The sequence below is a fragment of the Ovis aries genome, chromosome 19 (genome assembly GCF_016772045.2).
Source record: "Ovis aries strain OAR_USU_Benz2616 breed Rambouillet chromosome 19, ARS-UI_Ramb_v3.0, whole genome shotgun sequence".
Lineage (NCBI taxonomy): Eukaryota > Metazoa > Chordata > Mammalia > Artiodactyla > Bovidae > Ovis > Ovis aries.
In genome coordinates this window covers 30,661,297-30,679,707 of record NC_056072.1, presented here as the reverse complement: position 1 = coordinate 30,679,707, position 18,411 = coordinate 30,661,297, and the positions used below count along the sequence as shown (strand labels likewise).

Sequence of the window (18,411 nt, the reverse complement as noted above, 5' to 3'; positions counted from 1 at the left end):
GAGAGACACACGCTTCTCTCTCTTTCACTCTCCCACGCAGTGAATCCCTGTCTCTCCTTCCCCACAATGCTCATCATCTCCGTTTTCTGCTGCTTTTCAGATCATGTTTAATTAGAGGATTTCACATTCCCTTGTGATATGATATTCATGAGGAAAACTTGCAATTGGAGTGACTGTGAATTAGTCTATTAAGTGCCAGATTTGTGCTTTTAAACAATGATGGAGATTATTGTTATTATCTGTTCTCAATATTGCGCCTCGAGAAGTGAAGTCTACCGTAACTAACTTCACATCTGAAACACAAGCTATTGACTGTTTACATCTGGGTTTATCTTTTTCTGGAAATACAAATTATCTTGAAGAAATATGGGTCACTTTTCTGCAATGGTCCTCAGGGAATGGCCTACTAACATAGTGACTTGGATGAGTCAGTGATATACAAATACCCTCACTTTCATAGGTAAGGGTTCATGCCTGTGTGTAAAAAAAAAAAAAAAAGACTAATATATCAGAGTTGTGACTTCTCAGTGATAACTTTTTATAAAACCCATTTAACTTCATCGATTTTAAGAAAAAAAAAAAAAAACCATATATGCAGGTATGGCAAAAGTTGAAGATGGCAAGAGAATGACTCAAAGACTTGTCACCTAGGATGAAAGGTTTAAAACTGCGTCTAACAGGTAAGGATACACACTCTTCCTTTTTTCCAGGGCTAATCACAGAGTGAAGTGAAGTTGCTCAGTCATGTCTGACTCTGCAACCCCATGGACTGTAGCCTACCAGGCTCCTCAGTCCATGGAATTTTCCTGGCAAGAATACTGGAGTGGGTTGCTATTTCCTTCTCCAGGGGATCTTCCCGACCCAGGGATTGAACCCAGGTCTTCCGGATTGTAGGCAGACGCTTTACCATCTGAGCCACTAGGGAAGCCAATGCTTCTCAAATTCTATCACAGATGTAAACTGCCTGGAGATCTTTTTAACATGCAGATTTTGATTCAGTAACTCTGGGAGGGGACCCAAGATAATACATGCTCCTGCGTGACGGTGAAGCTATATGGCCTGGACCAAAACTTGAGTGCTAAGGATCCAGAGAGTTCCCTGTTCTGAATCTGTCCTAAAAGTTATCACACTTCCAGAAATACTCGTGGGATGTCCTTTCTATTAACTGTTGGTTGAAATGCCAACTGCAGATGGGTAGTTCTGGAAAGGGGGACACTGGGCAACCTCACCAAGCAACAGGTACAAACTCACAAAAACTTTTGCTGGTCCAAAGTTAAGAATTATACGCAAGTTGTTTTTTTGTTTTTGTTCTTGTTTTTAATATAATGAAACAGGTAAGACTGAAGTTAGCACCAGGAGAAGGTCATTTCCAGTGTTACATCAGCTCTGATCTGTTGAGTGATTTGGCCAGTGAACAGTGTTTACCAGGTACTCTATTTATCAGGAGAACCCTGAAGTAAACTGTTGAATATGGGTTTGACAATAATCCCAAGCCATCACGGTATCCCTGAACCTGGGACGAGAGGATGTATATTTTCAGTAAGTAGGAAACCAGGATATATTGTGAAAGCGGGAGTTTCCATCCACTTGGCATAGTACCATATTCAGTCAAGGTTCTCCTCAGTAATAACAGAGAAGTCCTACCAAAATATCCCAACAGATGAGATGTGTGCATTCAACGATAGCCCACACAATGCCAGGAAAAACAAGAATGCACATTTCTAAAAACTAGCAAATTTAATTTGTATTAGACAAAAATAAATCTCTTCTCTCCAACTCCTGGTTTCACAGATACTGTTTCTTAGGATGAGGCTTATTTTATTTACATTAAAAATGACTCGATTTAAAGAACATAATATAAATAACAGTCAGCTAAGCAGAACTCTCCAACCACATCACAACAGGGCACATACTGAAATGACTAAACTTTGGGAAAATCAAAGTGCATGAAGCAGCCCTCAAGGAGAGGCAGTCTGTAACTGGAATTACTTCCTGAGTCAACAGTGACCCACTAGTAAGTTTCTTTGAGCTTTCAATAGGAAAGAAGAGCCTCAGAGTTATCCTTCATGACCCACAAAAGCCACAAGAGCACAGTGCAGTGTGTCAGATGCTTCGAGGACTAGATCCCACCCTTCAGGACTGGGGGGCATTCTATGTGCAGGCTATGGGTGTGACTTGTCACGAGCTGCTTTACCAAATGGTAAGAATCTGAGGTCTGGTGCCATGCTGACAGGTCCTAACTTTGGCAGATACTTTTTCGCCATCATCTCCATGTCCCTTTTCAGCTACACTGGGCAAACACACAATCTTGATTTCAGAAGCAAGGGCATAGCAAGACAACGGAGTAGAGGAGAGCCTGAGTATCAGAGACTGGGCCGGCGTGTTCCGATCAATCACAAACACAGGGCGGGTGATGACAAAGGCTGAATGCCTGTGTTTGTGTGGTGACGAGTGAAGGGATAAATAAAGGAAAAGGACAAGAAGAGGCAGAGGTCCAGCTTTTGTTTCTGACACCCATAAGGGCAACCGCTATCCCAGGGTTGTAAGTGAGAGTTTCCCACTGGCAGCATTAACACTGGGATCTCGTTAAGAAAACAGAATGCTTTCCAAAGAGGGGCTGTGAGCAACTGTGTCAATACAGACATAGGGACCACTAATCCAAAAGATATTAACACCATTAGGCAGGCATGCGCATTATGTCCGTGCAAGTGTTTGCACTGGTGAGTCACAGGTCTGTGTGGAACCTTGTCCATATGTTAGAGGAAACAAGCAGACCCAGAAAACCAAAGAACATAAATAAAAGTTCCAATCCTAATTCTTCTCATTTAATCCCTGCCCCTGACACGCTGTGGAAGTCAGCACAAGCATAATCCAGAACCAGAGGAGTCATGTAACTGAAGCATCTGAGGGTCAGATGAGAAAGCAGAGGTGATTCAACGGGAAAGGGAGTTAGAGAAATAAAATGGCTAAAGCCATGAGGCACTTACACTTTATGTTCTCCAAGAATTACTTCCTACTTTACGGCATGCCTTTTACTTCTCAGTAGTATAAGATGCTTCACTAATGGCCACTGGATTAAACTCTTTGTTGCCCTTAACTCAGTATGTCGTTGTTTTTTTTTGGCTGAGCCACGCAGCGTGTAGGATCTCAGTTCCCCAACTAGAGATGGGACCTTCACCACGTGCAGTGGAAGCACTGTCTTAATCGCTCCCCCAGACCACCAGGGAAGTTCCTCAGCACGTTTCATGAAACACTTACTTTGTGCTTAAGCATCATATTGAGTTCTTAGATGACAGTCTATAAACTTAGATTCCTAAGAAGAGTCACGGGAGGGTGCTAAGATTACATTACCATTTCTGTATCATGTGTGAAGATATTAGAACTTTTGTATGAATAGATAATTGTATGCATGTGTGTATGTATTTCTCATACTTTAAATTGTTTATATTATAGGCACTATGTTAGGCATGCAATTGATTTAAAGTATCTTTAATATGCTCAGAAGGTAAAGAATCTGCAGGCAATGCGGGAGGACTGGGTTTGATCCCTGGGTTGGGAAGATCCCCTGGAGAATGGCTACCCATTTCAGTAATCTTGCCTGGAGAATTCCATGGAGAGATGATCCTCGCGGGCTATAGTTCATAGTGTCTCAAAGAGTCAGACACGACTGAATGACTAATACTTTACTTTATCTTTAGTAGAAGTGCACACTCAAAAGTTTTAATATTGACAGGGTGACTGATCAACACATTTGGAGTTCATTACTGTAGACTATAACTAAGTTTTCAATCTCTCTAGAAAAGGTCTGCCCAATCCCCCAGCTGAGGAGAGAGAGAGAGAACTGAACAGATGACTAGAACATAAAATTCCGTAATATTTGATCTGGGACTTAAGAGTATCAATAGGAACTCAATGCTAAAAGGAACAGGGTAAGGGAAACTAAAGCTCAAAAAGCAATGTTAGGCATAAAATGAAAAAGTAAATAAAGTTTAGAAAGACAAACCCAGAGTACTTATAAGTGACTTAAAGACCAACATTAGGAATTTTAAAAATAAATTCGCTCCATAAAATAGTTTATATTGGGTCAAAGCCTTTAGAATTTTTTTCTCTTTGAAATGTTAAGTCTTGGCACTTGGATCCAGACTGTCTTCAATAGTGAATAATAGTTACCAAGCTCCTTCCTCTGTCACTTAAGACTCGCAGAAGGCAAGAATGCCATGGCATCTAAACAGCAGCTGGCATGTTCTATGGCAGTGGTTCCCAGAGTATGGTCCTCGGGAACTTGTCAGAGACGCAAATTCCAAGGCTCCACCCCCAGTACTGAGCCAGAAACAGCAGGACTAGGGTTCAGCAACCTGCAGTTCAGCCAGTCCTCCAAATGATTCTGATGCAAGCTAATGACTGAGAATCACTCTGACCAGAAATTCAAATTTTCTGTCTTGTCTGGAACACAGTATCAACAAAGGCTAGCCCATTACTCCTATAGGATCTACAGCCAACACGTAGCAACAACTATTGATGGGTTCCTGATCATCAGCGCTTCATAAATTCACTACATTCTGAACATTCAGGCTCAGCAATGGCTCCATGCCAGCCTGACTGTGCTAGGTGATTGGGACGTGGCAACTGGCAAGTGAACTATTAATCGCTATTGAAGACAGTCTGGATCCAAGTACCAAGACTTAACAATTCAAAGAGAAAAAATTTTAAAGACTTTGACCCAATATAAACTATTTTATGGAGCAAATTTATTTTCTAAAATTCCTAATATTGGTCTTTAAATCACTTGTTAAGTACTCTGGGTTTGTCTTTCTAAACTTTATTTATTCATTTATCTGTGATAACAGTCACAGAGTTCACTGCATCCAAAAAGTGCACCTGATGCAAATGTGGGGGACGGAAATACAGCCACAACGATCTACCACTAGCGCTCATGTTTATCTAGCCATACACTCTATCTCATTTTGCCTATATTTGTATCACTGCATTTATTATACCGTGTTGGCAAGTGTCTGTCTCCGCGTTTCTCTCTCTAGGCTGTGAGCTCTTTAAGGGAAAGAAGTATGTTCAAGTCTTCTCTTAATTTCCAGAACCTACAATTAGTAAATAAAAGCTCAATAAAGGTGGCTTGAACAAACAAATGGCCTTAAAAAACAACCATATTCATTAGTCTTTAATTAATTAAATCATTACAAACATTTACTGTTCATGGAGGACTGCCTGTGCGCCAGAGACTCCAATCTGCACACACTCATTTCATCGACAAGGCCAGGCATGGCAGCGCACCCACTTCACAGCGGGCACATCAAGGCACATCAAGATGAAGCACACGGCGTGGACTGCCTGTCCTGGAATGCAGGCTATCCGGTTTCAGAGTCCACACTCCCAACCACTGAACAACAAAGCTGCCCTCACACTGATCGAGCTAAGAGCCACAACCCAGCAAAGCATGTTCTCTTTCTGCTCCTGCCTCAGGAGCTTTGCTTTTGCTGTGCCCTCTGCCTAGAGGGCTTGTCCCTGTCTGATCAAGGGTTATTTCCTCAGAGACGCTTCGCCAGACCCATGCATACAAACAGTGACCTGAGCCCTGCTCTTACACCTTTGCGGCTTCGTTTCTTCCCCTGGAACTTAATTCTGTCTTTTCATTACACGATTACGTGTCTGTTCTACTTCTCTTCTCCTGCAAAGCCAGCTCCATGAGGTCAGACTGTCAAGGTCAGGGTTTTAACCTTCAAAGCCACGGACACTTGGGTCAGAGCCTGTGTGAAGTTTTGCAGAATAAACGGGTCCACCTCAGTACTGTCTGGTGACTTCTGTCCTGCAAAGGCACGCTTTTTTGGTTGAACCTTGGGCAAAACTTCCCCATTTATCCTTGTTAAGTTTCTTTTTACTTCTCCCTGTACAATCCTCTAATTTATTCAAACACTACTGGATTATTCCAGCTCTTGGTGTCAATTTTTTTTTCTAATTAAAGTAAACTGCCATTTATTTCTCACACTGATCTTTAACACGGAGACATCTTGTTCTTGTCTTAAATATGACTCATATGGAAAAATGTAAGTTGGATATAGGGGCTCATGTATACCAGAATGTTTCCATCAATATTTTAGATATAAAAAGGAGAGATATAACTAGAGATGCCTGTCCAATTCGAAGATCTATAAGTAATACTGCAGTGGAGGTTTTTAGCCTTTTGGATGTATAACCAGAAATTCCACCAGATGACTAAAATGGCCCCTCTTAAAAGCAAATACCACATCATTTACACAAACACTTTAGATTTCTCTTTCCTTTTGCCATAATATACCTTCAAACTCAACATTCACAGCCAAACTGTAAAATACACACACAGAGCCGATCCTTCAAAGATAGAGAGCGACATATTTTTAAAAAAAAAATAGAAAGAAAAAAGAAAGAAAGGAAAGAAATATTAACTTGCCCTTAGACTGATTTCCTTGAAGACTATAAAAGGAATAAAATTTGAAGGTCATAAAACTATGTCTATTTGTTTAGGGAAGTCTTACAGGTAGTATAAATATCATCAGCTACAGTTGCTATGAGGTCTGTTTGTTTACCAAACAAGAATACAAATAGTTACACAAAAGCGGAACAAAATTTGGGTATATAAATGGAGAAGCTTTTGCCTTCGGGTAAATTTTCCAAAGTGCTTTCTAAAATGTGACTATTTTTTACCTTCTTCATGGGGAAATTTCTGTTTTCTCGGTTCCCCCTTTTCAGTTCTGACACCTCTGGGGAATGTTTTATTCTCAGATTTCTAAGACTGATAATGATTAGCTTTTCCTTTTCCCTTTCCTTTTTTTGAGACCATAAAAACCAAAGCCATTAGTCCAACAACCCAAACGGCACAATAAAAGTAAGTTCTCACAAATGAAAATGCAAAAAGAGAGAAGAAGAAAGCTGTAGAGTTTACAGACCAAGTCTAGGACAAGCATGCTATCCTCAAATTGAGTTCACCCACGAATAACCACCTAGAAAGGAATATATGTACACGACATTTTATGAAACAGGTATGTTTCATACACCTGAATTATACCCTCTGGGTTAACCATTTGCTCCTAAAATATAGAAGAAGGAAGGTTAAGTGAGGAGGTAATCGGCAAGGCAAGGCTGTTCTGGAATTTCTTGGCTGAGTGTGAGTGTGCGTGGTGTGTGCACTTGAGAACGCAGATTTGCCATTAAACAAACTGTACCACAGAGGCCACTATGAGTTGAGGGCTTCTCTTCACACTACATTGACCACGGTACCTGCCAGGCACAGCCCCGTGTCTTTCTGTGAATGGGACACACCGCCATATGGACGAAGACACTGAACAAGCTGTACAACTCTGGGCGACATGTGCCCGGGGGATCGTCCTGTATTACCACCACCTGGGCTGTGGCAATTGTGCTGTGTCTGTGCAGAGGCACAGAGGAGCCCAGCAGGATGTTATTTTTGAGTACACAGAAAAAGGAAAATTACAGTTAGGAGAATTCTCTGGCTAGCGTATCTGTTGCTCAATTCCCGAAATAGTTTCCCAGAGGAACGGTTATCTGCTCTATTCACACAGGCAGAAATGACAAGCTGGAACACATATTAACGGTTTCCCTTTGTGAGCTTCCACTATTGTTTTAATGAGAAGAATATACTTTATAATATACTTAGGCCCTGACTGATCACAGAGCGGGGTTGGGGGTGGGATAAAGAAAGTGAGGACAGCTCAACATGCCCAGCCTACTCATTTGCATCACCCCAGCCAGCCAGTCCACAATGCTGCCTCCCTTGGAAAGAGCAGAGAGCCAGGCTGCCAGGTGGCCCTGGCGCAAAACAGCATCTTGGTCAACCTTGGAAAAGGGCGTGCCTTGCTTTTAAGTCTCCTTCACAGATTCCTGCTCACTGGGCCCCAACACCGGCTGGCTTAAAAGCCTCCCTGGTGGGCCAGGGGTTAAGACTTCACCTTCCAAGGCAGGGCGTGCAGATTCTATCCCTGGTTGGGAAGCTAAGATCCCACATGCCTTGCAGCCAAAAAATCAAAACATAAAAACAGAAGCAATATTGTAACAAATTCAATACAGACTTTAAAAATGGTCCACGTCTCACAAACACACACACACACACACACACACAATCTTTAAGTTTAAAAATGCAAACCAGACAAACAGAAAAAAACAAAACACTGGACTCTTGGTTGTCACTTAAGCAAGAACCCCTAACTAGGAGGTTTCCAAGCCACGTGGCCTTCTGTTGACCCTTGGTCTCCCTTTCTACTTGCAGATGGATCCATATTCACCAAAGAAAAGTGTCTATTCATTTAATCCAAGTGATAAAGTGTACATTTCAACCAGACATTTTTACAGGTAAAAAGACAAAACCTAGCACAACAGGCTATGCATCAGAGCCACCCAAGGATGAGTCCTCACCCCTTCCCACTATATGCTTCCCTTTACACCCCTTGTGTGGAATGAATGCTAAGAAAGCTACTGTGTTTCAGGCGTTTCCATGCAAGCGCAGGTAGACCAACCAAGGCACTGGGTGAAAAAAAAAACAACTCTTATCAGCAAGAGCAGCTCGTCAGAAAACAATGATAACTTCCACAGTGAGAGACAACAGGGGTTCAAAATTGATTTTGTTTGAGAAACCTGGTACGCCAGGCAGAAACTGCCCCTGGTTGAGATTCATGTTCTGCCATCGCCCAAGGGGAAAAAAAATTAAAACTCAACTGAATCTCAGAGAAACTTATCAAACAAACCTGGCTCTCCAGACCCTTGATGCCGATTTATGGGAAAGTATGTATCATTCAAACACAAAAAACAGAAATAAGATTTATAAGTTCTAACGATGGTATGTTATGGTAAAAGGTATTTTATTGAGATAAGATATAACAGCCATTTGAAAATAATGGGTGAGTGTTTTTCTTTTCATCACCCCACAAGGTGAATAGCTAAGAAAATCCATACACCAGTCTCCCAGGATGTGCCACGAGGTTAAAGGTTTTCTCTCCTTGCCCTTCCTGAATGTGTGGAATGACAGGAGATGACACAGCATCAGGCTACACCACCCTAAGAAAAGTTTTCCTTCTATTTCTAAAACCCAGGAACAACTGGTTTCAAGCAGAGAGACAAAATGATCGCAGTTCCTCTAAACGTGACTGTCGCCAAACACCCAGCAGTGCTTTGGTGCACAAAAAGTTAATAAGTGCCCAGGAGCTTCTTTCGGACATAAGCGGGGCCAGTTCTGCCTTAAACAGGCAGACAGACATGGCACAGCTGATGCTGCCAAGAGCTGGCTCTGGAGCAGAAAGCAGCGCCTGTAGTTCAGGCCTCAGCAGACAGGCACAGGCACCTGACGGGACATGCTCAGCCTGCTTTCTACAAGTCTCCACTGCTTGTCACCCATGTCCTTGTCACCCCTGCCTTCCGTCTGTGCAAAAGGATTTACTGGGGGAGAAGAATGGGCTGCAGAGAAAGATGGAGGACTTCTCCCTAATTACTGCCCAACAGACAGGCTGGCCCCAGGCTACCATCTTGGAAGGTTATGGCCTGACTCTGATCCCCAAACTGTATCCCCCGGAGGCTGTAACCCAGAGTCTGGGGTGCAGTTCAGGTGGTTCTGATGAGCAGCCCACCTGGGAACCACCAGAATGTGGCTGCCACTGCAAGGACCTGAGACTTGGTGACACCCTACTTCTAGTCCCTACCTGGTCCCTAACTAGCTGTGTGATTCATGCAAGTTATACACTGCCCAACAACACAATCTGTACAAAGAAGACAGTAACCCATAGGGCTATTGTGAGGATAAAATGGGAAAAATCAAGATCAAGGCCTTTATCAAGTCCTTTATGCATTGTGACTGGCACAAAGTAATAGCTCAATAAATGACAGCTGGCTGAGCAACACCATCATATGCTAGTTTCTGATTCTTTCTAGCAGTAGCAGTATCTGTACTCTCTTGGCTCATACAAGAATGGCAAGCCACTAGTTCAGTGGACTGAAAATGTCTGGGAGAGTCATCAAAATCTGGATGAAAAACTGTCTTTCCAGCTGTGTCAAAACCCAGGTGAACTGGGCATGCTACCCGCGCCGTTTCTCAAACCTGAATGGGCATGCCAAGGACTGCATTTTAACCCTGGGACTGGGTGAAAAAGCAGACCCTGACTCAGGAGGGCCAGGATAGGGCCTGAGACCCTGCATTTCTAATGAGCTCCCACATGATGCCAGAGTTGCAGGTCTACAGCCTCTGAGCAGTAAGAATTTAGGGCTTCTGCTGCTGTTTGCTGTTGTTCAGTCGCTTACTTGTGTCTGACTCTTTTGTGACCCATGGGCTGTAGCCCGCCAGGCTCCTCTGTCTATGGGATTCTCCAGGCAAGAATACAGGAGTGGGTTGCCATTTCCTTCTCCAGGGGATCTTCCTGACCCAGGGACTGAACCCTGCATCTCCTACACTGGGAGGTGATTATTTACCATGGAACCACCAGGGAAGCCTGAGAATTTAGGGTAGGTATGACAAAGAAACTCCCGTACCCCATCTCACACCAGTGGAATCCACACCTTCAGGCCTAGGAAGATGTATGTTTTAACAAATACCTGTGACGTTATCATCGGGAAGTCTGAGAAACGCTGGTTCAATGGGTAACGCTGGAGTTGGCCCGCTTTTTCTGTAAATGGCCAGATGGTAAATATTTCACTCGTGGTGGGCCATATGCTTTTTGCTGTGACTACTCAAGCCAGCCATTGTAGTGTGTGAAAACAGCCACAGACTACATATCAATGAACAAGCCTCACTGTGTTCCAATAAAACTTTATTTACAAAATAAGAAGCTGGCCAGATTTGGCTGGCAGGTCATAAACTGCTGACCTCTGTAATATCAGATGCCTCAACAACATGGCCAAAAAGTAGCCTGACACTTCTGAAGACAATCTGGGACAATTTGACTGCAGATTTGCCAAGACAATTTAATGAGGACAGAAGATCTGGAGCTACTAGTTTGTTCAAGTGCGTCAAATCAAATGAAATATGAAAGAAATTACTTGATTTTCAAAGTACTAAAAAAAAAAAAAGTCGACATGAGGAAGAGCTATTCAGAGTCATGGGAGCTAGAGCTTACCGTTTAAATGTCTGGCTCCAGAGGCCCTAAATATGAATATGAATATATGCAAAAAGTTAAAGGCTTGTGTAACCGGAAGAGTTCTGAAAGCAAGCTTCTAGAATGTTAGCGAGGAAACCAAGAGCACAACTGTTTATTCATCATCAGAGAATTTAGTTAAAAAATAAAAAAAGAAAAGAGAAACGAAACACCAGGCATGTCCACAACTCAGAGTTCCTTGCCTTTTAAAAACAGAGGGGCCAGTCAACATAAATGTTATTGTTATATAGTCAGATCCACAGCAATATGTCAAAAGGCCACAAATCGAAAACAGAGACTTTGTATCAAGCGAAAGTGTCTGGAAGTCCATGAGCCAAGCAAAAACCTTCAGGGGCTATTTGAAGGTGGCTGCCAGCTGAGAAGTGTGGAAACTGCGAGCAACTGAAATACGTGGGGCTGTGTCAATGAATGAGAAGGAAAAGGAAGGTATCTCCTGAGGACAGAAGGCAGGTCAGGCCTCAGAAAGAGAGAGGTTCCTCGACCTGGGTCACCTGAGGCTGTGACTGCAGCTTCAATCAAAGAAGAGGCTGCACAACCCAGGATCTCTCAGGAGTTTAAAGAAACGTTTCACCAAACGCTTAAGGAAACCCTGGAACAAATATTTAGAAGAGCTATGCATCTGAGACATATTCGAGTTATAAAACATCTACTAACAGTGGTTGAACTAAAAGCAAAAAGCTGGGAAGGATCAGAGAGAAGGGCTATCTCTGATACGGACTACAGAAGGACAGCTGAAGCAGAATAGAGACCAGATGACGTGCTCAATGAGGAAACCTAAGATTTATAAGACAGGAAGGAAAGTCAGGATACAGTTAAAGAAGAGCGCGCCCTGTTTTACATTTGCCTGTGTGCAGATCCTGCATGGGGTCCGTTTTTGTTCTTTATGTGCTGCTTCAGACTGTAAATGATTTATATTTTGCAAATCCTCCCTACCCACCCTCCCTTTAAGAGAAGCTCAGGAACTACTTGTCTACCTTACACAGGAAACTCTGGGATTTCCCTTTAAATATGCTGATGTGCACACAGTAGGTAAGCCAATACACTGTTTAAGTGAATTTAAATCCAACTTAAAATTTCTTTTGGAGCACTGACTTTAATTTATCATAATTAAGTATTCATTTCTGTGCTGAACGGAGTCTCTTAAGTCCAGTTTTACAAACTAAAAGAGAGCCTTGAATTTGCATCTCAACTATGAGACTAACCAGTTCTATGACCCTAGGTCACTTATTTAATCTTAATGAACCAACTTCCTCATCTGGAAAATGGGTATAACAAACCCTGCTGCTTCCCAGTGGTCATGTGGCTAAAACGAGACATCACTCCCAAGGCAAGAGTTTAGCCAGTTGCTTGGCACAGGGACAAAGAAGATTAAATGTGAGTTTTCTTCCCCTTCCCTAGTGCATCATAATATAATGTGATATTTAGAATTTTAATTCAGGCAATTACTTAAGTAGTAATTGCTATTTGTATTTACATAGCTGCTTTGATCCAGGAAGCTCAAAGGGCTTTACTAAATTTAGCATTTTAATAAATGTTTCATTTGCATGGCGTTGATTTTGTTTACGCACGCCAAAACTCGGAATTTCTTAAAGCGAGATAGTCAGACAGTTGAGAAAGGCGAGATAATATCTTTGTGTTTACAGGCATCCCAGGTCGAACTTCTGTCTATTTACCAAAGAAGTCAGGACGCCCTGGTCCTGCGGAATGAAATGACAGTAAGACATGGATATGCCTGCCTTGCTCTGCAGCTGCCTAGCTCCTGCCTGAACTTCATCCCCCCAACACTTCTCTCAGGCCTGACAACAGAGCCCTGTCTACTGCACCAATGAATTTATATACATACATACATACATACATACATACATACATACATACATATATATATATAAAATCAGCACAATAAACATTTTTGAATTCTCGTAAGAAAATCAAAGCACGGAGTGCAGTGCCTGTGCTGAATTCTAATGATGCGGAAGGTCCGTGATCGCACTGGGACAGGATCTTAACAAGCCTTGATTTGAGCGCTGGCATCCGCCTCACAAATCACATGGGCAGCTCCTCCCCTAATGATGCTGAATATTGATACATGTCTCTACCCCGCACAACAGGGGAGTGGGTTTCTACTGGCAATCTTTACCAAAGTGTGTGTGTGTTTTTTTCTTCCCTTCTCTACACTCAAGGGTTTACCCTGAATGATTTAATTATAATTTTCCTTGTGTAAGACAAATTAAAGAGGAGAGTAGGAGTGTCGTGCCAAGCACATTATTTATCTCCTTAACAGATTGCAGCTCACCAAACCCCAGAGCTGCTGCAGCGGTGGCTGCTCACGGGAGCCCGAAGGATGCACGGGGGTAGGCAGCGGGGGGAGGAGCCTTCCACATGGCATGGAAATCCGACTTTGAAAAGCAAACCGCAGCTCTCACAATGCTACCTTGGGCCCTATGAATTTCTGCACGGAGTACTCCCAACTCCTTTCAGAAAGAATTCTTAAAGCCGGTACCCCAAGATACAGCTCCAGGAGCAGCACTGGGGGTGGGGAATACTATGAGGAAACCAAGGGAGAGCTTCAAACGAGATATATTTCACAAATGCTCCTGGTGAGTAAGGGATGAACTTCTCAAAGGGACTCCTGAGACAAACGACAACTCATTGTGTAAGGGAGAACGCATTGCGAGAGGGATAACTTTTTTAAAAAACCATTTCCCACTATTTAAATAGCAATATCCCCCATGGGATTTTAAAGTAAACCATCAGATGGTAAAACCATAAAATACTCATTATTGAGTCCTTATATACAAAGCTGACTAATAATTCAATTTTTAGTGATCAATTCTGTAAGTTTGTAACTTTTTGACTTATCTTTAACCTAAGGTGCTCTGCTCATCTCTCTTATTTGTCACATTCAGTTAAAATGTGGTTAGAATTTGATTCAGTCCAGCCATATCTGGGAACCTACCACATAATATAAACTCAGAGGCCCCAGAGATTAAGTAGCAGCATATAATTTCATAGTTGGTTCTTCTTTGCATGTACAGTTGGAGAAGTCAGCCTGTTTTTACATCCAGATTAATGCTCAGTGAAATCTGAATTCTTTCCTGATCCTTATTCTAACGTGGGCAGGTAGTATAATGAAGATTAAGCCCAACTTTTGTGCAGACACATAAGGACCATAAAACGAGAAATCCAACAAACTTATTCTCCTGGAATTAGACTGTCTCTGAGATCCATTTACTTTCAAATGCACCTTAAGACATGAAAAGGGCTATTCTTCTCCTATTTGCCTCTTTGCTAATCTACTACCTGACTCCAGATATATAACCTTTTAGAATGAAACGGAGCACAGTGCATCTAGACAGGGAGAAACTCCTATGTCACAGGAAATCTGTGCAGGCTCCACAATGGCCGACAAGATCACAATAAATACTTTAAGTGCATCAGTTGGCATTTTTCACTGTATGGCCCCCTTCGATACCTATGGATAAAGATGTAATTCAATTCCTTTGCTGTAAATGGACAGCATCAACCTCAGGACACCAAAAGCAAGTAGAGCAAAGGACGACAACGTAGAACCTTTTCTTTAAAATCTATCTAAGGTCTAGTGTTTCTTTCTTTTTTTTTAATTACAAAGGCATTCTAAGACCTTATACAGCAAGAGCTAAGACTGGTCTCCAGACATGCAAACCTATCCTCACTGGAAACCAAAGAAGTCACATTTGGTCCAATGTTTCCAAACTAATTTTTACTGTCAACCATTCTATTTTTCAAGCTCCTCTAAACCAGTAAGTTAAAAGCATCTTTTAGTTCTGCTGTGCCTGCCACAGAAACTCTAAAGTGATGTTAGAAGGACAGCTGCAAGCTTTGGCTAAAACATATATAATCTCATCTCCAGAAACCTCTCATGGAGTTTGGGTTTGAACATGATACACACACAACCAACACATACACAAATATTTAGATATTATTTTCTGTGATTACTAAGCTCTGAATGGATCAAGTACTGCTGGTATAAAGATATATATCTAATTAAATCAGTGGGCTTCATGTTCAACATTTTTAGAAACGTATGAAATTATATGTGTACTTGCTTAAGTGAAGAACATAATTAAAAAATCTTTCACTTGGTCCCTTTATAAAAAAACAAAAAAATTTGGTTTTCCTGAATGGGAATGACATTTGCTATCACCTACGACTTTTAGGGTCTCTTTTCTTCTGTGCGTGGACACTCTACATACGAGCTACATAGGAAACAGGTTAAAAATACACAACAACAAAAAAAGTTGTATATATATTTTTTCTACTTTGAAAAAGCACTGAATAGTAGTATTAATGTTTCTGGGTGCTAAGGTATAATAATATGGATTCACAGCTTCCTTTTATTAGCACTGTCTCTTCACATGATGTATTTTGGATCTCTCAAAATACCTCAGCTTCAACTAACATCCAAGTGAAGCTCAGGGCAATTTAAAAATATAAAGTGTTAACTTCCAAACAGGAATATGGAAATTGAGTCAATGCTACAATACAGACCAGATAAAGTGGCTCTGTATGTCTGTGTGTGCATATATGTGGACCGCTTCCATTAGTCCATCCTACAAACCTTCACTGACAGTCTATTGAAAAAAAAAAAAACAAAAACCCAAACCTAAACACTTTGGGGACACAACGGTGAAACAGATGGGCCCCCCGCCTTCAGGGAGGGAACTGCAGAGTAGTGTACATTTTATCTTTTCTCAAACTGGAATTCAACACAGCCTACAGTAGACACTGCTATCTCCTTAGAAAGCACACAAAGACAAGGAAAGCACCTTGTATGCAGTGGACACTTGACAGAAAGAGGAGGCCTGGAAGACCACCTCATCCAAAAGAGAGATCGAAAGGCTGCCTGGGTTCCTAAGCTCAGGTTCCATCTACGTAAGTGCTAATTCCACGTTGAAAAGGTGACAATAATTAGATGCTTCACACCCACACCATACTGAATACATTCTTAAGTAATTATACGCACACTCCAGTCACATGGATCCAATTAGGGAGCAGCGAGATAGATACGGCGAGGAGAGGCCACCCACCCCTCCGCCTTACAGCTAGCTTCGGACACATCTCAGATTTGCGTTCCTACCTTTCCCTTTTGGGAGTGTGGACTGACAGCTGTCCATTGGTAGAGGCATGTGGGTTCATTATTAAGGAGGTCTTGGAAGGTGCAGAGGAAGAGACACATGTCGTGGTCAGATCCAAACTGCTGTGATTGTTGCCCGTGGTTTCTTCTGTCGTATGAGCACTTGTCACTTCTTTCCAGAGCTGCTGCAGTTCTGTTGGAATCATGCCTGAAACAAACAAATTGGATAATTAAATCAATTAACAGCTAATTCCGTCCTCTTCAAACAGTAATTAAATCAAAGAGTCAGTAAACAAAGCCTAGTGTTAGGGTTTTTTTGGGGCATGCAGTTTTTTTTTTTCCTTCCCTCTCAACTAAGGCAAATACGGTAGGAAGGAATGGGTCCTCCACCTGAAGTGCCCTCATCACACATAAAAGACTCCCATGAAAAGGATTCAGAACACAGCTATTTTTTGCAAAGACTGTATGCCTCCATCCAAACTGTTGTTTCTAGACCGCTGGGGTAAAAAAAAAAAAATGTAGATAGATGTTACTGTATTTTTAGACACAAAGAAGGGCTCAAAATAAATTTGTTCAACTATACTATTATGACAACATGAACCACAAAATGAATAATTTTTGTGCTTAAGTCTTAAATGATGACAAATAGCTTTGTTATTAAATATAGTTTTTATTAATCACTTTTAGACATAAATTATGAATTCATATCGTCTTCCTGAAATGCTTTTCAACTTTTAACAGTCAAATTGATTATACTATGATTATTTCATTAACACACCTATCTTCCTCATTAATTTTGGTTTCTTGTACCACATGCTTAATTGATGGATGTGTCTACTGAAAAACTGTATAACTTTTTATACAAGTAACACTATTATTACTGTCATTTCTTAGATCCATGCTAATGAACCATTGCAGAATGAAATGAGAAAGTGAAAGAAACCTGAAGCAGTAAAGTTCTCTTGCTCTTTAAGGGGGTCACAATGGACATGAGTTTTGGGCAGGAAGAGTTACCTTGTTTTTTTTCCTCCCAAGAAGACACTCAATCAGTATGTCAATCTCACTAATGTGGGGACGAAGCCTTTATTCTGGAGGCATGCCTCTACAGCCCAGGATTTCCAAATCTGACCTCAAGGCATATTCTAGCGCATACACACACAGAAGAAACCACGTTCTGAACGGCAACTGACAACCACCACCTGGGAGGACAACTTGGAAGAAATCACCAACCCTTGACATCACAAGGCAATGCCACATTAGAATTGGACGTCTGGATCTCAGTTCATTGTTTCAATGAGCTGGAACTGAGCTCTCCTAGGAAGCCTGCCATTTTCTGACTATATAGCAGGAACTGAAACAGGCATGTTTCTGACCAAACCTAAGGTACTGAATTTAAAAAGAAGGCTGTGTGCATTATATTCATTTGAAACACATAATAAAAAATGCCAAGGTCTAAATTTAATTTATTTTTGTCATTTAGAATACAATGGATAGATAATCATCTCAACGTGATCAGCCAAACATCTTTACTTTGCTAAACTGTTAAAGATTTTAATTATGCTAGCATTGGAGAGCACTGGTCTAATGAGGCGATGGACTCCAGAGAATCCGAGTGGTTAAGAACTGTGAAATGAGTCTGATAGGATTTTTTTATATTCACCGTGGATCGTTTGCATATCAAAGAGGAGTAAATTATTGCACAGCAGACCAATAACCTTCCCCGCCTTTCTGAGAGGAGCGTTAACAAAAACAGTTGGTCTCTCCTAACGGTTCTCCAAGAAAATGTTCAAACGCTTGAGTCTCTGCAATTAATATATATTATAAAAGAGGCCTCAAATGATACATTAAGTGGTCAGATATTCTTCGAATGCGTCGACAGCCAAGTCAGTTTTCTTCTTCCTTCATAAAAATCAAATGCCAATTATATTTTGATGGATTTTGTCCCAAATGAGCATTTAGTTATTAGGCATATTCAATTATTACTTGTCCCCTGAAATTAAACCTCGGAGGCAAATTAAACAAAGGGAAAGGTCACCACACAATCCTGTGTCCAGTTCTGCTGCATCTCGGCTATTTTTTTCCAACACCTAGTGAGGTGATGTGCAGGGTGGGTTGGTAGCTAACAGGCCGCCACTGATGTCTGCACACCAGCAATTA

General features: G+C 41.5%; 1 protein-coding gene across 42 annotated transcripts in view; it reads right to left on the bottom strand.

Annotated features, from left to right (window-relative positions):
- FOXP1 (forkhead box P1) overlaps positions 1-18,411 on the bottom strand; it is a 624,022-nt gene that overhangs the window by 67,597 nt on the left and 538,014 nt on the right. For all 42 annotated transcript variants that reach the window (XR_006057033.2, XM_060402200.1, XM_060402196.1 and 39 more), the window contains one exon: positions 16,258-16,462. Coding sequence is in view for 41 of the 42 variants with exons in the window: in XM_060402200.1 (XP_060258183.1) it covers positions 16,258-16,462 (205 nt within the window). In the remaining variant the exon portion in view is untranslated. The remainder of the gene's footprint in view (positions 1-16,257; positions 16,463-18,411) is intronic.